General features: G+C 37.3%; 1 protein-coding gene across 3 annotated transcripts in view; it reads right to left on the reverse strand.

Moving 5' to 3' along the window:
* VCAN (versican) overlaps window positions 1–24,948 on the reverse strand; it is a 109,975-nt gene that overhangs the window by 56,710 nt on the left and 28,317 nt on the right. For 2 of the 3 annotated variants that reach the window (XM_032156910.2, XM_032156911.2), the window contains exons 6-7: window positions 12,478–12,771; window positions 2,211–5,168 (exon numbers count right to left, since the gene is read on the reverse strand). In XM_032156910.2, coding sequence (XP_032012801.1) covers window positions 2,211–5,168; window positions 12,478–12,771 — 3,252 coding nt within the window. The remainder of the gene's footprint in view (window positions 1–2,210; window positions 5,169–12,477; window positions 12,772–24,948) is intronic. The other variant, XM_032156909.2, reaches the window with a different exon arrangement.

Here is a 24,948-nt window from a genome sequence, read left to right on the forward strand (position 1 = left end):
GGTAGATACATAATTATTCCACAGATACATCCCCTTCTTGTATACACATATACACACTCCCACATTAGAATTCTGCCTGATGGAAGTAACCAAGTATTACACGGTTTTCTGACCTATTATTATTATTATTATGCAAAACAAAATTAATTTCAAGGTGGATTATAGTCCCACATTTTAGAAGCAGAAGGAGAAGAAACACCTATATATGTCTCCCAGGTCTAGCTGAATCAAGTCCACAACTCGCTTATAAATATACACCTTTGTATAAATTGTTTCAGGTTTAGCTTACTCAGACCCTCCATTTCCAGTAACCATTTATAACTTAGTTCTTTTTTTCTGACGACTGCCAATTCTTTCAGAGAGATCAAGTTTCACTTTTTCCATTTTGTAATTTGACTCTCCTAACTTTAACTGGCAGTTTCCCACTTGGAAGAGTTTCTACATGCAGAACATTTTTACTGGGTTTTATATTATTCAACTCAACTTATTATCTACACTAACAGAGTAATATCAATTGAAAAACAATCTGCAGATCCATTCAAGTATTTTTTTTAATTATGAAACTAAGTGTTGGTAGTCATTTACTTTTTGCTTCCCTTTACTTCTTTTTTGTTTTTCTTTCGCCGTTATATTCCTGTCTCTTTTCCAGCCTTACTAACGCAATCCTCATTCCGACTTCTTGGCAATTCATTTTTTCTTTCCTACACCAGTTCCGAGAGATGGAAAAGGATGTAGAAAAGAGGAAATATGTTATGGTTTCCAAGAAACAATATCATTAGCAAGAAAATCGTGATCAAATCCTAGCCTTTTTAAACTGTATTGGGAAGTGGAGATTAATTTTAATACTCTGTGGGTGTGTTCTCTTCTCTACTATTCACTGACAAGCAAAAGCTTTCACACAGAAAATTTTGGAGAGTAGAAACCTATAGAAGCCATGAAGTGTCCACCAACAGCACTACATGCAAACACACTTGACAATAACGCTACTTGTTTGTTTCCAATAGGTGCACTCCTGAGCACTCTAATGAGGATAGCATCAGTCTTCAGAAAAAATGATACTTGAAAGGGAATATTCCAACAGTAAGAGAGAAACCCTGCTTAAAAAAAAAAAATTCTTCTATTCTGTCTTCTCAGAGCCAGGTCAAGAAAAAAATGAATACTTATTCATTTAATTCTTATATGAAAATGAGAATACAGCAAATTAACTAAAATCCATGATCGTAATTTCTAAACTAGAAAGAGACAAACCTGAATTGATTTATTGAACTGCATTTGCTATATATTCTCAACTCAGCTTATCAAATGTAAAAGATGGTGTGGGCTCACCTTTAGACAGCAATAAATCGTATTTGATCATGACAACTGCAAGTATTAATCAATGTAAACAAACAGCTTTTAAGAGTTCTGTCAGAGAGCTAAAATATTTGAGTGGAATAGAAGGCATCACAAATATTCCTAGTGGTAAAACAATTAAATCATAAAATAAACAACATTACAGCCTGGTTTTTAGGAAGCAAGGATAATGAATATATAGCCACCTTCTGAAATTATATTTAACACAATAAACTGTAATACTCCCTACAACTAAGCTAGGTTGTATTTGCTCTAAATAGATAAAACCACAGTAAAATACCCCAAAACAATAACATAAGAATATGCTGCATTTACATTAAAATAACACTTATATTAGAGACCTATTACCCATCACACAAGTCATATAATAACCTGTAAAATCCTGGAAGAGAAAAACCAAAGCAAACCTTTAAATATCTTTCTGTCAACCTTAGGGATATGCAAAACAATTTTAGCTGTCCACATTGTAAGTACTGAAGGTTAATAGTTAAAGACCAATGGAATGTTAACACAGTCTAGCGCTACATTTGAGTAGTAATGTATGAAAAGACACTGAAATTAAAACACTTTGTTTTGCATGTTCTGAAGTGATGTAACAGTGATGATTTGGTTATATTAGATGACAAAGCAGGGCTTCTTATGACTTTTAACATAAAATTGTATCTAACATTCTTCCACATTGTTTAACGTATTCTTCCAATTCTTGTACAAACATATGAAGCTAAAATATTTATTTTTCACACTCCAGTTATCTTCTAATGGCAGCATTTGGTATGTTGGCTTTTTTTTTCCCAAAAGTAACTTTCAAGATAAAATGCGGATTGCCTTCAATGCTAGTCTAGAAAGCAAAGACTTACCTGTCTTATTTTCTCTGACCTCAATAATATAAACATTAATGTCAGGGTGAAATTTTGTCCTTGCTGGGGGCTGTGGAGTAGAAAGTGCCTGAGGTCCAAAGGCCTCTTTGTCTTCCACAGTGGGTGGTCTTGTTGGCTGTGTAGCAGGAGGACTTGAAGTCGTGAAATACTCTTTATCAATATCGGTTTCTGTTTCCTTAGCTACAATATCTTCAACGGTAGTGGGAGGAACATGAGATGTTGATTCTCCAATGATTACCATGTCACTGGTTGTTTCTTCACCAGGTTCCCTGTCAATGAGAGGTGGTTTCTTAGTGATCGTGGAAGATGGCTTGAATGCTGAAGTTGTGTGAAGTCTGTCTACTGAACTGAAGGCAGTGGTAATATCACTTGGAACTGTGACTTTGATTGTTGAAAATTCTATGAGTTCTGTGGCTTTGGGTTTTTCAAATAATCCTGAGCCTAAATCAACATCCTCTAGGGATGTTTTCTCAGTAGTGGTTTCTTCCATAAGCTGGGTAACGTGGGTACTAAAAGGACTCAATGATGTAAATCCTGTTGTACTACTACCTTCTGTTTCATATTTTTGTTCAGGCCCTGGACTTAAAGATACTTTTGGCCCAATGCGTGGTGTTAGTGTTACCACTTCATCTGTTTTCACTTTGTGCTCAGTTATAGCACCTGGTGGATAAGATACACTGTGATCAATTTTTCCAACTGGAGTTGTTTCTAAAACTGGGACCCTCTCAGAACCTGTCAACAATTCATCTTCAGAGACTGTATATGCTGATCCATCGCCCTCTTGTTCATCCAGTGGTGTTACTGCCTCCTTGGGAGTCCAAGCTGTAGAACTAAGAGCGGGAACTGGCTTCTCTGCAGTCTGTTCTTTCCAAGGGAATTCTTCCTGAGTTGTTCCCTCTGTGATTTTTGTTGTTCTCATAGTTTCCGGAGAAATAGTCACTTCAAGGCGAGTCTGATCAATGACAAGTATGTCTTGAGAGGGTTCACCTAAAACTTCATCTTCTGATGGAACGGAAGGCACTAACACTCCCCAGTCTGTCTTGGGAATTACAGAAAGAGGAATGGTATGGGAAGAGTCTACATAAGTAGTAGGCTCTTGGGTGCTACTATAACTAACAAATGCTAATCCTTCCACCTCTGAAGTGTGTGCAAATTGGGCAACAGTAGATACTGGCTTAGAGAGGTCCACATCTTCTACTTTACCCAAAGCACTTCCTTCCATGGTTACATAAACTTGGCCTTCAGTGCTTGTGATAGGTGGAACTTTTTCTTCAGTTGTAGAATCTCTCAAGGTTGACTTTTCTGCAATACCAATTGATGTAGTTGGCTGAAATCTAATTGTGAATTTTCCATAGGCTGCGATGTCTTCATCAGTAACCTCCTCTAACTGCTTTTGAGTACTATCTGGAATAAGAGTAAATTCATCTGCTCCATCTTCAGTGAAACTTGGGATTTCTTTATCCTTTCCATTCATCCCCACAGTTGTGAGTAAGGCGGGGGGCAATTTTGAAGAGGCTGAAGGTTCTGTAGACTCTAAAGGCTTGGATGTTGTATTATCTTCATCCCATGACCATTTTGATACAGTGGCCACTTCAACACTTAAAGTACCATGGGCCAAAAGCACTGTTGTATTATTTTCATCATATTTTGTAGTACCTGGAGTTGCTGTAAAGTCTTCCTCCACATCTCTTACTTCTGTTGGCTCTGCACTTAACTTTGTTGTCAATGTTGGGAAATCAAAAGACTTGGTCATTTCCACAGAAGACTCTGTAACATGAATTGGCTCTGAGGGAGATGTAAAGAGTTTCATCCCAGAGAAGAATTCTTCCTCTGTTTTTCCCATAAATGAACTTTTAGTGATCTCTTCTTGTATTTCATCTGTATAAGTATCTGTTCTCATCTCTGGTATTAGTGTTTCTGTTCTTTCTCTTCTATGTGTCATTTCTGTTTGTAGAGAAGGATAAATAACTGTGGAAACTCCCTCTACTAATATTTTATCACCAGAATAAGGAAACAATTCTATTTCTGTATGATGCTGTGGTGGAAAAGGTGTAGTAGACAGATATTTGCCAAGAAAATCTTCCGTTATCCTACCACTAGTTTGTCTCTCTTCCCAGTCGTCCATGGATGATCCATTTTTGTCAGGCATAATTAAAGGTGAAACAGTTGTGGATGCTGAGACTGACTCCAAGTCCTCTAACTGAGTGTGGATAGTGTCTTCTGAAGTCTTTGACACTGTAATGACTTCAGGCATTTGGTCAAAGATCAAGGTGCTCTCATCAGATCCAACTGTAAGTGTTCTGTCTTCATCATCCTCTTCTCCCAAGGTGAATCCATAGTGACCTGTGGTTACCAATTCAGAAACAGTGCTTACCGTTTTCTTTTCAGTTTTGGATTCCAGGGTCATTCTTGCAGTTACCAATGGTGTTTCAGTTACAGGGAATTCCTTGGAAGGAATGTGCTTTAAGATTTCCATAGATGTTACCAAAGGACCCACTTCTATTTGTTCAATCTGTGTAACCGATTCTTGTGTTTGTGTATCTTCCACGATACCATCCCATGAATCGGTAGCATAATGAGAGACGCCAGTTGTACTTTGGAGCACTTCCTCCTTAATTTCTGATATGTCTAGCTTTCCAAGAGGTCCTGAAGCAGAAGGTGAGTAGCCGTCCATATCCCAAGGCTTCTTGGTACTGCCAGTAGGTGTGGGTAATTTGGTGGCTAAACTATCTGTGACAGCCTGAGGTTGGACTGTGGCTTTCTGTTCAAAATTGACAATATTTCCCACAGGAGGGAACTCTGTTGGAATGACAGGTAATTCATCAACTAAAGGGATGACTGGTGTAGTTCTATCAGAAACCATTTGTGGTTCTTTGGATAAACTGGGTGATGCAGTTTCTGCGAGGATACTCAAATCGATGGTTGTAGCCTCTTTAGCTAGAAAAATAATTTCAAAGAGTTGATTAGACAAGTCACTAATAAAAAGTTGTATGCCCAGTGTTTCTTAAGTGCTCCTGAGTATTTTGTAGGGAGTATTTTTGGGTGACCCAGAAATGTTCTGTGATGGAGAAGAGTCTTAAAACTATACTTGAATTAACCCAAGGACAGATAATTGAACACTTAATAGTCATAAATTGATCAGTTGTTTTACGTTATAAGGGTTATCACTGCTTTTACCTAAAAGTATGCATGACTGTTACCAGTTAAGGAAAATTAATATTATGTAGTTTTAAGATAAGGAAAAGCTCCCAAAAACATAAATGCAGATTTTAGATACAGTAGATTGTTTATTTACCAGAAACTGTTACAGTGTCAACTTGAAGCCTTGCAGGAGAATTTAGTACTATTCTTCTGGAGGCTTCTGTACCCTGTCTCTAGCTTTCTCCACATGCTTCCTTCTTTTCAAGTTGCTGTGTATTATCTCAGGGGAGAGGGTGTGTCTCAGATTGCAAAACAACAAAAAAGCCACATCGAATGTATCCAAGTTGCACATAAACCATTACATTGTCCATAATGTGGAGACTTTCATAAAAACAGGATATTAAAACTTTTTAATACCACTCTTCACTTGATCCCAGGTGTTGGACATTTGTCTTCACCCTTCTTTCAACTTCATGGTGTAGATTTGTTTCTAATAAATTATAAAATGTGCCTGGCAGAGGCTGGTTGGCATTTGTTGTAGTTCTACATTTTGTTCTATGTTCTACACACTCTGTTTGTATCTCCTAAAGATCTTGTTTCCAGGCTTACTTTAGCCTGAAACACAAATGTAGAACAGGAAGTAAAGTACCCACATAATGTATTTTAGGTCTGTAATTACAAATCACTGGGAACAACCCTAAGCATCAGAAAGAACAGGCTCAGGCAATATAAAGTAACCTGTCATCATAAAATGCTGCATTATAATGTCTCCAGATTTACAGAGAATGGCCTGGCCTGTTTAAAGAAATTTAAATTGTGTATAAAAGCAACAGTTTGTAAACAAGATTCTTTCTCAACACAGGGAAAAGGCAGCAGCCTACTATATAATGATTGTTTTTTTTTAAATAAAAAAAAATCAATATTTTTAAAAATAAAAAACTATTAATAGTTGCCACTGAATTCAAAAGAACTGTCCTGAAGAAACCTGTAGTTATCGTTTTGCTACATCCTATAGGGCTTAAAGCTAGTTTTATGAGTAAATGCTTGTTTACCCTGAAAAGAAGTGTAATAGCCATAGTATCTATAGTATCTTCTTTTTTACTTTTAATAATTCCAGAACAGGAGCCCTCAAAAAACAAAACAGGCTACCTTTTAGCTCCATTTGCTCTGTAAAAACTTAATCATAAAATGATATGATTTTACTGTAAATCAGACTAGGGCTACAACAGGTTCCTTATTTTTTGTCTGGCACGAGCTGTTATTAGTTGTGGTCATTTCCCAGACCATTTTAAAGCTCAGCTTCACTGATTTTATCATGAACATTTGATGGCTATTTACATTATGATATATTTAAATATTCTTTAAAGTCTGTCATTATTTATCTTTCTAATATTAAAACAAAACTAAACCAAAAAAGAGTTGGAGTTTAAAAACATTAAATAACCTTTTCCTCCCCTTTTTAAAGAAAAGCTTTGTCTACATTCATTTCCTGGAAGAAGCGTTGTTCTATTTTGATTGACATGAACAACTTAAAAACCCAAAATGTGGATGACTATTTTAATTCAATTCTCTATCCTCTGAAATTCCATAACCATTACTTCACTTAACTGCCAAATTTCATGTTTGTCTTATAACTGCATTCTTTTGGGAAATAGTAAAAAGATACATACAGAAAAAGTTCCCATGGAAACATAACACAAATACTTAGCAAACAGCATATTAGAGAAAATTTAATCATATTATTATTAATAACAACAAAAAAGCTAAATTTACTTTTTCCCTCTGAGTATTTCCTTGGCTGATGAAATTAACTTAGAAACAGGTACAATTGCATTACGGCCAAAGGGGCCGTGAATCCAGGCTTCCTATGTTCCAATCCAAGCTCTCTGCTAGCAACTTTCTACAATGCTATGAAAATATGTTTATAGTGTTTTAAAAATTGACTCATATTTTTAAAACTAAATAACTAGATTTCATTGTCAATTATTACTATGGAGTTTGCTGTTGCATTCCTTCCTCTAGTCCTGCTGTGCAATAAAGTGGTAGCAATATGTCCTAGAGAATGTGTTCTAGAAAGCCAGCATTTATGTGACTTTGTTTCCAAAACCAAAGGTTTTCAATAATTTTAGAGCCCTATTTAAAAAAAGAAAAGGTCTGCTTATAATTAAGTTAATTAATTCTACTACTTGGAATGGAAAACCTCAGACTTCCTTTTCAGTTTGGGTGGCTTTTTCATCAGCTTAACAGCTGATTTTGATCACAAGTCAGTGTATGTGAGGATTTGTGCCATTTGTTTCAGCCATTCCACAAAAGGAAATAATTTTATAAAGCACAATATCTACAAAGAGATATTTTAAGAATAAATACCACTGTATTCTGATGACTACTGTAAAGGTAAAAACAATTCCAGATTATTCTAACAATGTCCTTCCAATAGGTGCATTCACATGGAGAAGTTTTGGTTCTGGAAAACTACCAGTATTCCTTCAACTTTATTATTGAGGAAGCCAACATAAATCAACACGATTCTTTTCCCACAAAAGTTCCTTTCCAACCTTTGCAGCTGTCTGCCCACAGATGTTTCACATCACTGTACTTATGGCATTTTTGTCCTATGGGCCATCTTCTCTGCTTCTGTTGCGAGACATGAGACAGATTTTCCTAATAAAACTTAAAACCCCTATTAGCAGCATGATAGTCAATTTAACTTATTCCCATGCCCTCTACATTATTGAGAAATGACTAATTTTAACTTGGTTCTTCTATATTAAATTTGTTATACATAACTCAATGTAAACATGGTTAGAAACCTGTAAAGATTGGAGCAGTGGAATTACAATTCAAACTATATATGTATATATATGTATATATATACATATATAGTTTGAATTGTAATTCCACTGCTCCAATCTTTACAGGTTTCTAACCATGTTTACATTGTGTTATGTATAACAAATTTAATATAGAAGAACCAAGTTAAAATTAGTCATAGGGATATTTTTGGTGGGAGTTCTCTTATGTAAGGATAGATCAGGATGGAAGAGGAAGAACATTAAAAGCTAATGGACTGGTTCAGATTTATAGGTGCAAGCTGGAGAAACCTGAATGAAGGAAAGCACAGATGACTTCCATGCTGCTAAGGGGACATTATGCCAATGTGTTGTTTTTTTTTGAGACAGAGTCTCGCTCTGTCACCCAGGCTGGAGTGCAGTGGCACAATCTCGTCTCACTGCAAGCTCCACCTCCCGGGTTCACGCCATTCTCCTGCCTCAGCCTCCTGACTGGGACTACAGGCTGTTAGGGTTAGGGTTAGGGTTTGGGTTAGGGACTGGGACTACAGGCGCCCGCCACCACGCCCAGCTAATTTTTTGTATTTTTAGTAGAGACGGGGTTTCACCCTGTTAGCCAGGATGGTCTCGATCTCCTGACCTCGTGATCCACCCACCTTGGCCTCCCAAAGTGCTGGGATTACAAGCGTGAGCCACCGTGACTGGCCAATTCAAACTATCTTTTTAAAGTTATATGAATGATGGAATGCTAACAAATTCAAATTCAATAAACAGGAAACATTTGTAATATACCAATTGGGGAAAGGTTAGTTTTGGCACATGTGGTCAGATTATGAACTAGGGCACACACAAAAAAGATAATGAACTAACCAAAGGTTAGAAGGGCAGGCAAATTTTAACAGTGAATGAGTATATAAGATAGGATAGAAAGTGGTGGGAATTAATTTAGTCTTCTCTGGACCACCATTTTGATTTCCAAACTTAATCGTAAATAGAAGAATGTGCAAAGCAATGATGAAACTTCAAAGCAAGAACATATCAATGATTAGGAATTTGGAGATTGAAACTGTAAAACAAGAAAACTTGTTTCAGTTGGAGAAGATGCTGAGGGATAAATAAACAACTGTGATCAACAATAGAAAGGGCTGTTATTCAGATTTTGGTCTCCAACTCAAAAATGAAAACATGGGTTCAAATTCAAATGCAAAGTACTTAATTAGAAAAATTATCTGAGAGTGAAGGTCATGGAATATTAGAATGAGTTTTCTAGGAAACATGCTCCATCTCCCTCTCTTGGAGATAATAACATTCTGTGAGAGATTATCATGAGTTTTGAATGGTTTTGATTCACTTATGTTTGGGGACGTATGAAACGATCTTTCAAAGCCTTGTATAACTCTCCAGCTTTCACAGAACTTGCTAAATTCTGAAGTAAAAAACATAAATATGCAAAATTATTTAATCATTAAGAGAAGATATACAGGAAAACTTTATCTTACAATGAAAGACATTACTTTGCCTACTTTTCAAATTTATTTGAAAAGAATAAAGCCTAATTTTATATTTTCTATCTGTCATTGTGAATGTTTTAGCCAGTGACTTTGTGAGGCAAAGGGAATTAAAGCAAAGTAAGATTTGGCATTGTTCATTCACCAAGTGACTTAGAAAACACTTTCTACGTTTGGTAGAAGCAAACAAGAAAACTATGGTTATATTTCTAAATTCCTTTACAAAACCAGCCAGCTGTATATCTCTGAAATCACTTTTGGAACTGTAGCTGAGGCCATGACTCTTACGAATTTTACCCTACAGAATTTAGTCACTACTTGACTATGTGGTAAAGGTGGACATCAATTAAGTCATTTTGAAAATATTTTTCAAATTCTTTAAAAATATATACTAGGCCAGGAGCAGTGGCTCACTCCTGTAATCCCAGCACTTTGGGAGGCCGAAATGGGTGGATCACCTGAGGTCAGGAGTTCTAGACCAACCTGACCAACATGGTGAAACCCCATCTCTACTAAAAATACAAAACTAGCTGGGCATGGTGGTGCATGCCTGTAATCCCAGCTACTTGGGTGGCTGAGGCAGAAGAATCACTTGAACCTGGGAGGTGGAGATTACAGTGAGCTGAGATGGCACCACTGCACTCCAGCCTGGGTAACAAGAACGAAATTCCATCTCAAAAAAAAAAAAAAAAAAAAATATATATATATATATATATATATATATAATTTTGAAAAATAAATTAGAAATTTTGGAAAACTATTGGCATTGTCTGTGGTTTAAGAAAGGCTTCTATATGGCTAAACTCTTTTAAACCCAGGCTGGAGTGCAGTGGTGCCATCTCAGCTCACTGTAATCTCCACCTGGGTAACAAGAATGAAATTCCGTCTCAAAAAAAAAAAAAAAAAAAAAAAAAATATATATATATATATATATATATATATAAAATTTTGAAAAATAAATTAGAAATTTTGGAAAACTATTGGCATTGTCTGTGGTTTAAGAAAGGCTTCTATATGGCTAAACTCTTTTAACCTTCTATGCGCTGAATGAATTCTGAATATAATAACGTCTTAAGTAGGAAAAAAATAAGAATCTAGCCACATGCTTAGGTGGGAAAAAAGGCAAAATACGAATCCATTATATTTACAAGTTACGTATATGTAAATGAATTAGATAAAAGTGAATATAAACTTTTAAACACTTTTTGAATTTTGTGCAGATTTTGGTTACTCCATTTAAACATAAGTACCTTGTTATTTCATGCGTATTTTTCAATTAAATAAATAATTTAAAACACATCAGGATGAATTCTTTAATAATAATCTTTGTGGCTATAGACAGGCTTTGATTTAAATTTTACCCACAGAGAGACGAAAAATGTTTTTTAAAAGTTTTCCAGTGCCAGTTTTATTAATGAAGCACAAGAAAATATCAAACAAGGAAGTCAGGCTGGATAATTCTACTCCTTCCCTAATTTAACCTCTCCAACGCCTTCCCCACAGCATACCAATCTGATTTTGCTCCTTAATTACGTCAGTCACGTAATGTAAAACTGATTTTAGAGCCTGAAGTAATTGAAAAATCATTGTTGTGACAATGCAGCTTAAATGAATGTACATCTGTATACTTTTAGAGATAAGGTTTCTATGATTGTTGTTTTCCTGAAAATGATTAAGGAAGAATTCTGTTGTTTCAGGGCCTGAGAACAAAAGGTAGCATTTTCTACAGCCTTTACGGAGCGACCAGCTTGTAGCAAGCTAATACACAACACATGGCTTTAACACTCAGAAAGTTGAGTCTAAGGGAGGAGATCTGAGCAGAGGCTTCTTAGCTAGGAGATAAAAGTGTGAAAACAAACCTTTTGGTTGCATTAACATCCATTCTACTGACTACTTAGAACATCACAGTCTGTGTCTTTTTGGTTGCTTAAAAATGCCTGTGTATTTCACTCTAGAAATCAATTATATAATAAGCTAGTACATTTTGTACTCATTTTAGTGACATATTGCTATAACAAGATACATTGGAAATTTAGTCAAAATTGTTCACAAATTTGTTTCGACATAACCTAACTCTGTCTTGGATATACCCAAGGTCACCAAAATTCTGGAAGATCTTTGTTTAGCTAGCATAGTATAGATGGTTCAGTAAATATTCCAATCAGATGCTAGATTACTTGCTCGTTTAATTTGCATTCTACAATTACAATACTATATCATATGACTGCTACTGCTAAAATTATTTGAGGACATCTGGAAAATTAAAATAATTATATCATGAATGTTGAGAAACGTTATTTAAAAAAACAATGGTTCGTTTTTAGTTATGACTTGAACATTTTGAGTATCCATGTCAGCTTCAAATACTCACCTGTAATTACTGAAATTTAAATTCTTTGCCATCTCAAAGAAAGAGAGTGATACCGAAGACAAAATAAACAATCTTCAGGATTTAACTCAGCCTCAGTTGGCCTCGGCATTGTAGCACCAATAAGCAAATTCCAAAATTTAAGGACTGCAATTAATGTAAAATACTTAGTCACTGTGACTCTGGACACAACAGAGCACAGTTAAAGCTTAACCTGATATTTCCTCACCCCTCTAAAAATCCATTTGTCAAAATTCCTGTGGTTTTAACCATAGCACTGCTGTTCAGTTTGCTTGCTTTTGAAAACTCACTGAACTGTTTCCATTCCGTGCACACACTGCAAGACATGGAATCCATTCCAACGGCTAGTTGAACATCAATGCATGCTTCGAAGCATTTTTTTTAAATCTGTAATTTTTAAAAAGGTGTCAAACACTTACGTTTAAAGCAGTAGGCATCAAATCTGCTATCAGGGGGAGGGAAGCCTGTCTGGTTCTCAAAACGATACAGGGTTCTCACCCCAAGTAGACCACCTCCACACTGGGCCCTGGCCACAGTCACAGGGTGGCGCACGCTGGCATCCGACAGCCACCCGTAATCGCACTGGTCAAAGCCGTTCCTCCACGCCGCCTGGAGTTCCCCCACTGTTGCCAGCCTGGCGTCCTGGTTTTCACACTCTTTTGCAGCCTCCTCGAAGGTGAATTTACTGGGGACAGTGAGGTGGAACACATCACCTGGAAAAAGAAGAGGGAAAAAAGAGCCCAAAGTTTTATTTTTCATTCCTTTCCTGTTGGATAAAGATGGCGGGGGAGGAATTGGAGGAGCACGTAATACTTTTTTCATAGCAAGGTAGCAGCTTCCGATACTTTAAAGCAGAAAAGATAATGGTGACTTAGCTTCGTTATAATTATGAATACATAATCATAAATAACACATACCACAGAAGTTTTATTCTATACGTGTGTGTGTGTGTGTGTGTGTGTGTGTGTGTGTACATTGGCCATAGAATCAGTCATTTGATAACATTTTATAATTCTTTAAAATGAACATATCCTTCTGAGTGATTCTTTAGATTACTATCCAGGATTTTTTTTTTTTTTTTTTTTAAGGAAAAAGCCTGCTGTATGCTTCCTAACATTGTATGTTGGAAGGGAAACCTTGCGTTGAACTGCCACCACGGTTATTCCACTTTGTTTATCCTAAAATCAAATACTAATTCTCTGGCCTTCCTTCTCATTTATAACTACCGACAAAATGGATTAACGCCATTGAATAAAAAAAAAAAATAAGAAAACCTCCAGAAATGTGAAGATGGGAAGGGCTCCGAGTGGTACGGAATTCTACTTCCTGCCTTCCCGTACCAGGCACAGGGCTGTCTTGGTGGTTACGAAGGTCGTGGTCTGCACAGGAACACCGGGCCCAGTGTGTAGGGAAGGCCTGGGTCACCTCCCACTCAGCCAGCCAAAGGAACTCCAGCCTCTTTGGATAAAGCCTTTGTTTTACTTGCTCTGTGCAGAGGGAGCACTTTTTGCTAATTCTTACAAAGACACCCCAAGTGCTAGCAGAGGCTTTAACTAGGTTCAAGAGACTTTTTTTTTTTTTTTTTTAGGAGAATCGCTTGAACCCGGGAGGCAGAGGTTGCAGTGAGCCGAGATCGCACCACCGCACTCCAGCCTGGGCGACAGAGCGAGACTCCGCCTCAAACAAAAAAAAAAGAGAAAAGACTCCCCCCACACCCCTCCCACTCGGGCCCCAGATGGAGTCTCAGTAGCCCAGGCTGCAATGCAGTGGCACGATCTGGGCTCACTGCAACCTACACCTCCCGGGTTCAAGCGATTCTCCTGCCTCAGCCTCCCAAGTAGCTGGGATTACAGGCGCCTGCCACCACGCACAGCTACTTTTTGTATTTTTAGTAGAGACGGGGTTTTGCCATGCTGGCCAGGCTGGCCTCAAACTCCTGACCTCGTGATCCACCCGCCTCAGCCTCCCAAAGTGGTGAGATTGGTTAAAGAGATTTTTTAATTTGCTGATTGATTAACAAGAAAAGGCTGGACAGTTGCTTTGTTTATTATCAAGTCTAATTAGCAGAGTGTATATTCATTATCATTTAACATGTTACAATGAAAGATTCTGGAAATTTTAGAGTTTTTTAAGTTGGAATTTTACTTAGCTAACTAACATAACAGTTTGCTGAAATAAATTCCACACAAATTAAATTATGTTTTTCACATGTGAACAAAAGTATCTAAAGACAGAGGCAGAATTAGAGAATACCTAAGCCAATATCGCAGGCAGGAGGAGAAATGAAAACTGAAATAGAAAGTTAAAATGTTGATAGCCCACTGTTGTAGCTGAGAGTCTTGTTTCCATCTCACTGAGGCTGATCTCTGATTCTATGATATATTAGACAACTGGGATCCAAAGAGCTGTCATGATTTGGAACTTCACTTGACTAAATCCAGATGTAACAAGCAATTGTTTAAAATGAATAGTGCTATTACTTTCTCTGAGTGGGTGATAGCACTATAAAACAAGAAAAATTAGTCATGGGGAAAATGGCCAAAGCACACATATCGGCTTTTCTCACTATATATATCTAAAATTGCTATTGAGGAAAGTAGGCCAAATTTCAATGAGAGCTATTTGAAGAAGGGAGAGAGAAATTACTTCACCTGACTGAAAGAAGGGGTAGAAGTGGACATAGCTTTTTATTCTTAATTATCTAGTCTGGCAAAAGACAGTAATCTCAAATACAACAATACACTCTAAGAAAAAGTTCCCCCTCCCAGCTCTCACAATGTCTCCCTTCCTAATAAATTTTAAAAGCATAAGGGTCACAGGGCCAGTTACATAGTATGTATTCAATAAGATTTGTCAAACAAATGGCACTTCAAGTTCTTGTTAAGAGAAGCTAGGTCTCTTTTTTCCCCCTATCCTTCCCAACAGCACATTAAATAAAGCTAACTCTGCTACAAAGCTTTGGAGAGATGGCTGCTGCCTGAAACAGGCATTTTATCTCACAATAGACTTGGCTCAAAGCAACATGGAGAAAGGCAGACAGAGAAATTACGTCACCTTGAACAACAGCCTCCTTCACCTCAGAATAACACTTGCCTGAGGCCTGAAAGGGCTGCAAGTGTAAAGAAGGCAGTGTGCCAATAGTTTTCCCTGAGAGGTAGAACCCTTGGACTTGTTACTACAGCTGGAATATTAGTTGTGTTGCCTTAGTTTCCTGCATTTCCTGAGATACTCCTACCTTAAGGCAAAATTGCCATTCTTCTTAAGTAACAAGTGTGACCAGCCAACCACAGCAGGGCAAAAAAATATAATTAATTGAGTAAAACTCTGCTTCTCCAACTACACTGTTAGTCTATGTACTGAGGAACATCAACTTTTCCAAGGAAGACCAGACCAAAGGGCTAATGAGGAAAAAATGGCAGCATGATTTCATGGGTAGCTGGTTTCCCGATTTTAAACAGCAAACATGTTTGCAGTATTAAAAGAAAGAAAGGCTTCAGTAGGTGCTGGCCTGTTACAAAGAGAATTCTCTTATTAGTAGTAAATCAGTTCAGACCTACTTATAGAACTTTTCGTGTAGGAACTCTTGTTAAATCGGACTTTATATCAGAATATCAATTATTTAATTCACTTGTTTGAAGTATACAATTTTCATTTATTTGTTTGATACCCATAGAATGATCATTTTACTACTTTGATTAAATTCTGTTATCCCCAATGCCATTTCTTTTTCTTTCTTTTCAAAAAAGATGGAGTCTTGCTAAATTGTCCAGGCAGGAGTGCAGTGGCTATTCACAGGCATCATCATAGCACACTCTGTCCTCAACTTCCTTGCCTCCAGCAATCCTCCTTGCCTCAGCTTCCTGAGTAGCTGGGACTACAGGCAGGCACCACTGTGCCCAACTTATCCTTTTCAATTATGTGTAGAAATTTTTCAAACTTTCCAAATAAAATTTTTATAAAACATATTGCAAGAAACATTACCATTGGGTTTCTTGTAATTCAGATGAAAAAAAGGAAGATTTAACCAGAGGAGTTTACTTTAAGATGAGGATTAAAAGAATTAATCTGTTAAGATAATGTGCAGTCAGTTATTTTATTCAGCAATAATTATTTTATTTCAGCATAATGAGAAAAGGAAAAAAATTACTTAAATTCTGTTCGAAACAACAACTATTTAAGCCTTCCTAAATCATAATTGTTTAGTGTGAACATTACCTTGCTCACCTCAAAAACCTAATGATATAGTGAGACATTTACACTATAGAATTGAGTATATTTTTAATCTCTTATAATTAACACCCAATCTATACCAAACGTGATAAGTTAAATGTCCAAACTTCTGTCCTTTCCATGTATCAACCCTCTATTATTAAGGCAGGGACATCTGTACATAAATTTGTTTTGTGGAATATTTTGGAAAACACTGTTCTAAAGACGTCTATTTTAATCAAGAAGAGGAATCTCAATTAACTTACAACACACATAACTTAATACTAAGTTTCTGGTATGTGTCAACCTGTTTAAGATAGAAGCAAAGTGAGCAGACTGGGTATCCAGTCAGAATCAAAGCAGGAGATTACAAAGCAAAGTATATACGATGCCAATTGCCTCCCAGGATTATGTCGAAGACTGCAAGTGAGCAAAAGGGGGAACGAGGCAGAGCGGGGAGCCCTGATGAGGTGCCTAAGACAGCAATTTAAGCTGAACATGGAAAGGGCTCATTACTTAAAAAGAAGCTCATTTTGCACAAAGTAAACCAAGGTATGGCAGATAGCAACAGGCTTTCTCCTGAACAATAAATTGCAGGAATAAGTCTTTCAACTCCGTATCTCATTAAAAACATGCAGATTTTTAAGCTAAACATTGTCCATTTCTACACTGAGAAAAGCAATGAAGATGTTAACATTTTCAAAGTTTCTATTGATCTATTTTCAGTCTTTAAATCCATAGTCAGGAATTATTTATAAGTCAAATTATATGTTGTAAACTATAGCACAGTGGAATGAAATTGGATAGAAATGAAGTCTGGGCCAGTAACAGAATTGTAAATCCAGGCTTGGTCCAAAAATGAATGGTCATAGAAGGACGCCTCCAAAGATAAAATCTAATGCCTAGAAGGAAAGCCAAATCAGGAATCCAAGGAACAGACAAAAGAGAAAGCCACTGATCACAGCAAACATGGGAAATCAAGCAAATCAAATAGGCACGTTTGCTTAGTTGCTCTCTCTCAACATGATTTAATTGGCCCAGCTGTGTAAGCTCCTACCCAGAGGGTATCGTAAAGCCACTTTTTATCTCTGATGTGAATAACAAAAGTTCTTCCTGAGTTTTTAATCACAGTACAACCTTTAGAGTTAGACAGGGAATGCACAGCATTCAGTGAAGGAAAATGCCTATTTTAGTAGCATAGAACAAGGTTGTGTTCTATCTCTGCTCCTGGATACTTGTACCTGAACAATTTGATGTATTTTTAGATTTACCGGATAGTTGCTCTCCTGGAAAACAAGCATCTTTTTTGTAGTTTGACAAGAAGCCTGTTAATAAGTTCCAGGAGTAGCCTCATCAAAGCAGCTACATTGATAGGACAATTATCAAAGTTGTAATTAGAGCACAGATTTGGAACATGTTTCTAAATGTTACCTATCCATGAGAAAATGTTTTATTTTTCTCTAATTGAAAACAGTAAATAAAATGTCAAGTGATATGATTTGGCTGTGCCCCCACCCAAATCTCAACTTTAATTGTATCTCCCAGAATTCCCATGTGTTGTAGAAGGGACCCAGGGGAAGGTAATTGAATAATGGGGGCCGGTCTTCCCTGTGCTATTCTCATGATAGTTAATAAGTCTCAAAAGATCTGATGGGTTTATCAGGGGTTTTCTGCTTTTGCTTCTTCCTCATTTTCTCTTGCCACAGCCATGTAAGAAGTGCTTTTCACCTCTCACCAAGATTCTGAGGCCTCCCCAGCCATGTGGAAATGTAAGTCCAATTAAACCTCTTTTTCTTTTCAGTCTCAGGTATGCCTTTATCAGCAGTGTGAAAATGAACTAATACAGTAAATTGGTACCAGCAGAGTGGGGTGTTGCTGAAAAGATACCCGAAAATGTGGAAGCAGTGTTGGAACTGGGTACAGGCAGAGGTTAGAACAGTTTGGAGGGCTCAGAAGAAGAGAGGAAAATGTGGGAAAGTTTGGAACTTCCTAGAGGCTTGGTAATGGCTTTGCTCAGAATGCTGATAACGATATTGACAATAAGATCCAGGCTGAGTTGGTCTAAGATGAAGATGAGGGACTTGGGGACTGGAACAAAGGTGACTCTTGTTATGTTTTAGCAAAGAGACTGGTGGCATTTTGCCCCTGCCTAGAGATTTGTGGAACTTTGAACTTGAAAAAGATGATTTACGGTATGTGGTGGAAGAAATTTCTAAGCACCAAAGCATTCAAGAGGTGACTTGAGTTCTGTTAAAGGCATTCAGTTTCATAAGGGAAGCAGAGCAAAAAAGTTTTGAAAAATTGCAGCCTGACTATGCAATAGAAAAGGAAAACCTATTTTCTGGGGAGAAATTCAAGCCAGCTGCAGAAATTTGCATAAGTAGCAAGGAGCCTAACGTTAATCCCCAAGACCATGGATAAAATGTCTTCAGGCCACGTCAGAGACCTTCACAGCAGCTGCTCCCATCATAGGCCTGGAGGCCCAGGAGGAAAAAGTGGTTTCATGGGCCAGGCCCAGGGTCCCTGTGCTGTATACAGCTTGGGGAATTGGTACCCTGTGCCCCAGCCACTCAAACCATGGCTGAATGCAGCCAGTGTACAGCTTGGGCTATGGCTTCAGAGGGTGGAAGCCCCAAATCTTGGCAGCTTCCATGTGGTGTTGAGCCTGTAGGTGCACAGAAGTCAAGAATTGAGGTTGGGGAACCTCTGCCTAGATTTCATAAGATGTATGGAAATACCCAGATGCCCAGGCAGAAGTCTGCTGCAGGGGCAGGGCCCTCATGGAGAACCTCTGCTAGGGCAGTGCAGAAGGGAAATGTGGGGTTGGAGCCCCCAGACAGAGTCCCTACAGGGGCACTCCCTAGTGGAACTGTGAAAAGAGGACCACCATCTTCCAGAATCCAGAATGGTAGATCCACTGACAGCTTGCACTGTGTGCCTGGAAAAGCTGCAGACACTCAATACTAGCCTATGAAAGCAGCCAGGAGGGAGGCTGTACCCTGCAAAGCCACAGGGGCTGAGCTGCCCAAAACCATAAGAACCTACCTCTTGCATCAGCGTGACCTGGATATGAGACCTGGAGTCAAAGGAGATCATTTTGGAGCTTTAAAATGTGACTGCCCTACTGGATTTTGGACTTGCACAGGCCCTGTAACCTCTTTGTTTTTGGCCAATTTCTCCCATTTGGAATGGTTGTATTTACCCAATACCTGTATCCCCATTGTATCTTGGAAGTAACTAGTTTGCTTTTGATTTTTACAGGCTCCTAGGCAGAAGGGACTTGCCTTGTCTCAAATGAGACTTTGGACTGTGGACTTTTGGGTTAATGCTGAAACGAGTTAAGACTTTGGGGAACTGTTGGGAAGGCATGATTGGTTTTGAAATGTGAGGACATGAGATTTGGAGGGGCCAGAGGTGGAACGATATGGTTTGGCTGTGTCCCCACCCAAATCTCAACTTGAATTGTATCTCGCAGAATTCCCACGTGTTGTGGGAGGGACCCAGGGGGAGGTAATGGAATCATGGGAGTTGGTCTTCGCCATGCTATTCTCATAATAGTTAATAAGTCTCACGAGATCTAATGGGTTTATTGGGGTTTCTGCTTTTGCTTCTTCCTCATATTTTCTTGCTGCCACCATCTAAGTAGTCCCTTTCACCTCCCGCTGTGATTCTGAGGCCTCCCCAGCCATGTGGAACTGTAAGTCCAATTAAACCTCTTTTTCTTCCCAGTCTTGGGTATGTCTTTTTCAGCAGCATGAAAATGGACTAATATATCAGGAAATATACCAAATATATTTTATATAAACAAAGTGATGCATTACTTAAGATGTCAGGTTTAAAGTAAGTTAAATTGTTATAACAAGAATTCATTAGGCTGGGTGCAGTGGCTCATGCCTGTAATCCTAGCACTTTGGGAGGACAAGGCGGGTGGATCATCTGAGGTCAGGAGTTTGAGACCAGCCCGGCCAAAATGGTGAAACCCCATCTCTACTAAAAATACAGAAATTAGCCAGGCATGGTGGTGCATGTCTGTAATCCCAGCTACTGGGGGTCTGAGGCAGGAGGATCGCTTGAACCCAGGAGGCAGAGGTTGCAGTGAGCTGAGATCGTGCCACTGAACTCCAGCCTGGGCAACAGAGAGACTCTGTCTCAAAAAAAAAAAAAAAAATTCATCAAGGTATATATATACACATTCAGATTAGTGTACATGTAAAATATGATATAGAACAGAGCCTTTCATGAATAGGATAATTTGCATATTCATATGGAAAACATATGCACTATCTTAAGCCATAGTTTTCCAAAATTTCAAATTAAATACTTATAGCTTTGACATATTCCTGTTATTTCAACTTTTCAGGGATGCCCTAGAAGAAACTGGGAGACATGTTGTAAGACTTTAATGACATTCCACAAGCTACATTTATCTTAATTGTGGGAATTAACATCAGAAATTAAGGGAAAAAATACTCTAATTTGATCACTAGCTGCTACAAGACTCCCTAGAAAGTGGACCATGTATATTTTTTTCACAATTCTGTTTGCTAAGTGGAAAAGCTGCTTCTTGGCAGACTCAAACATGACACATACTGAAATGGCAAGCAATGATGAAAACAAATCAAAACATTAAAAATGACCCACAGTGTTCAAAAGCTAGAGTTTATACTCAGGAGTCACTCAACAATATGATTAAAGAGCCTGAGTCTAGAGTAAAACTGGGATAAGATATTTCTCCCCCACTGATAATTCTTGCAATCACCAAGGTGAAAGGAGGACTTAATCACAGATAATTACACAATTCTTTCCTGACTGCAGCGGATGGGCTGCTCTCTGTGGCAGTCAAAGCTGAGATCTCACCAGTTTTCTAGCAGAGTATATTTGCTGGGTGATGTGATACATGATTATGTTTCTTCTGTTCATTCGTGCTTATAGCTCTACTATACTGCACTGTTTGGTCTGAAAATCAGTTCTCATAAACTAATTTATAATTTCCTTTGTCCATTTGGGAGCAGCACTCCCTGCTCTTTTGGTTTTTTGTTCTTGTTGTTGTTGTTTTACTACAAAAGTTCAACATTTGTAAATGTTTTCACATTTCCTTGCTATCTGGGTCAAAATGGTATATAAGTAATAAATGTATGCAAAAGTAAATGGGATGAGTTAGCTGGAAGTAGTTACATGAAATGAGCTTCTAAATACCCATATGATAAAATCACTAACAGAATATATCAAGTATCAAGGTGATAGCAACAATTCAACAAAATGATTAGCTTTGAAATGTTGGACTTTTAAGCTTTTTCAACACTTTCTTTTTCTTCTCTGTCTCTCTCTCCATCTCTCTCTCTATCTCTCTCTCCGTCGTATTTTTGTCTGTATTGATATACATAAGATCAAAGCAGCAAAAACTAATACTTATTATCCGCTGAATCACAAAGTCCATCAGCTGCACATGGATTGGTTAACAGATAATATATACTGCTACATAATCTTTTAAGGGCTAATATTTGTAGATAATTTAAAAGCAAGTCAATTTCCTCTAAGATTTGATTATTTAACCTGCACAAAGGCCAATCTTCTGTTAACAATGACAAGAAAACTATAAGGCTGCCAAAATAACTTCATTTTAGACCCTAGAGTTATTGTTAGGCTGGTAATATTTCTAATTTGGGAGTAATGAGACTAGAAAGCTAGGAGGGGCCCCTCCAAATTTCTCCCTTGTATTAGGCTGAAGTAGAGCATAATGTGGCTTAAAGCATAGTCTTTGAGTTTTAAAAATGTTAACCTGTAATTAATTATTAGAGTATTATCCATAGTCTACTATGATAGTCAGTTAATATTCTCTAAATCAGATTATATTCATTTGAAAATGAATCTGCATATTTGCAAATGTGTTATTACACAAGATCTTACCTATGTCAATTTAAAGAGGTTAAAGATGCAGGAAGCCCCCACTAAAATGTAAACACATTTGTATGGTTTTCAGAATGTCTGGACTCATTCTTTCCCATTGACAGAGCAGTAGGTTTTAATTAGAGTGAGAAAGAGGTTCTAAAAATTTCTGGGTTTCTGAGTCTTCAAAATATACAAAAGATTGAATGTGTTATTTGGTTTGACAGGCACAGAATGACCTCAGGTCAACACAGGAGGATCAGCCTAGTTTGGGTTTTTTTGGCTTTTCACAGCTGGGAGGTAAATCGCGACTGTATTTCCAAAGAAGCTCTTTTGATTCAGAACTCCAGGAGAGCCTGACATCAAAACCTTAAAGCAAATGACTGTCACATGCTTCAAGGAGTTTATGTCAAGACAGTTCTACTTATGTAAAGTAAGATTATGAAATGAAAGAGAGTGTATAAAGAAAATCCTAAGGAATCCACTAAAAAACAATTAGAACTAAGAGGCAAGTTCAGCAAGGTTGCAAGATATAAGACCAATATATAAAAATCAATTGCATTTCTATACACTTGTAATAAACAATCAAAAAAAGAAATTAAGAAAATTACATTTGCATTTGCATCAAAAATAGTAAAATATTTACAAGTAAATTTAACAAAAGAACTGCAAAACTTATACTCTGAAAAGAACAAAATATTGTTGAATAAAATGAAAGAATTATCTAAAAAAAAGCAGAAAGACATCTCAGGTTCACAGATCAGAAGACATAATATTGCTAAGAGGGCAATATACCCCAAAGTTGATCTAGAGATTCATTGCAATCTATATCAGAATCCTAGCTGGCTTCTTTGCAGAAATTGACAAGCCAATTTTAAAATTCATGTGGGAACTCAAGAAACCCAGAATACTAAAACAATTTTGAAAAAGAAGAACACAGTTGGAGGCCTCACACTTTCCAATTTCAAAATTTACTACAAAGCAATTGTAATAAAGACATTGTGGTACTGGCATAAAGATAGACATACAGATCGATGGAATATAATTGAGAATCCAGAAATAAATGCATCTACCTATGGCCAATTGATTTTCAACAGGGTGCCAAGGTCATTAAATGGAGAAATTATTATCTTTTCAACAAATGGTGCTGGGACCACATCCAAAAGAATGAATTTGGACTCCAACCTCACACCATATACAAAAGCTAACTCCAAATGGATCAAAATAAAAGTAAAAGAGTTAAAACTTATAAATCTCTTAGACTAAAACACAGAGATAAATCTTCATGGCTGGGGATTTGGCAATGTTTTCTTAGATATGACACCAAATCACAAAAATTTTAAAAATAGACAAATTGGACTTTTCATCTAAATTAAACACTTTTGTGCTTCAAAGGGCCTTATCAAGAAAGTAAAAAGACAACTCACTGAATGGGCGAAACTATTTGTAAATCATTTACATGAGAAGACATGCAAATCTAGAATATACAAAGAGCACTCAAAGTTTAATAATAAAGACAACACAATTATAAGTGGGTGAAGTTTCAGAGTAGACATTTCTACCAAGAAGATTGATAAATAACTAGCAAGCACATAAAAAGATGTTGGAGCTCTTAGCCATCAGAGAAATGCAATTTAAAACCACAGAGATACTACTTTATACTCATTAGGATGGCTACACAAAAGGTCAGATAATAGCAAGTGTTGACATGACTGTGGAGGAATCAGGACCCTAATATACTGCTGATGAGAATGTAAAATGGTACAGCCACATTGAAAAACAGCCTAGAATTTCCCCAAAAAGTTAAAAGTAGAGTTACCATTTGACCCAGCAATCCCAATCATTGTAATCCAATCTGTAATGCAACCATTGCTCAAATAAGAATTATGATTTTTTCTAATGAGATACCAGAGATTTGAGGGAGCTTGGAGGGTACTTTTTATCTTCTTGGCTTGCAAGACTGCCTGCTGCTCTCTTGGGGAATCCTTGGTGGCCCTGTGAGTTTATGGCAGTAGAAGAAGAAAAAAGGCATATCCAATCACTTAACCTGTCTGTGCCTCAGTTTCCTTATAGGCAAAAGTGAGGTTTCTTTTAAAAAGTACCTGACAAAGTTTTCATAAGATTTAAGTTAAATAATACTCCAACCATACAGTAGATGTTTTCCTTCCTCATTCTATTCATGAAGCTAACTCACAGTCAATCTTACTGGAGTCACTATACTGAATAAGGACATCATCTTCCAGAGGTGCTCCCACCATGCTGTGCTTGATTGCTTTCCTCATTGGCTCTTAGGTAGACTGTTCAAACACTGTACACAGAAGCAACTCCAAGCAAGGTATGTTAATCTCCGAAGTCTATATAGGAAGCTATGGAGAATTAAAAAGTTTTCAGCATCTTCTAGGGCCAGCTGCCACAAATGTGAAAAGGTTCTGAAATCAAGAATCAATATTTTAACCATCAGCTGAATCATAGTGTGAAAGAGGTTCTTCAAGCTGATATGTGGCTTTTTAACTGAATAAGCCCAGTAAGGACACAAATCACTAATTCTTAAATAATCTCCATCAGTGAAGTATTCTGTAGATTACATACTGTAAATCTCATTAAAATTAACAGGCAATCTGAGAATCTATAGGAAAGAAATTACACAATTTCCAGATTTGATATCTGATTTTGGTCCAACCAAAACCTCTAAAAAAGCTAGAACTAACTCTGCTCTAAGACCTACTTGATGATGTTTATCTAAATGTTTAGATTTTCATATCTAAAGGAGCTCATAAAGTAACAAAAATGGAAAA

Source organism: Hylobates moloch, unplaced genomic scaffold, assembly GCF_009828535.3.
Source record: "Hylobates moloch isolate HMO894 unplaced genomic scaffold, HMol_V3 SCAFFOLD_6, whole genome shotgun sequence".
Lineage (NCBI taxonomy): Eukaryota > Metazoa > Chordata > Mammalia > Primates > Hylobatidae > Hylobates > Hylobates moloch.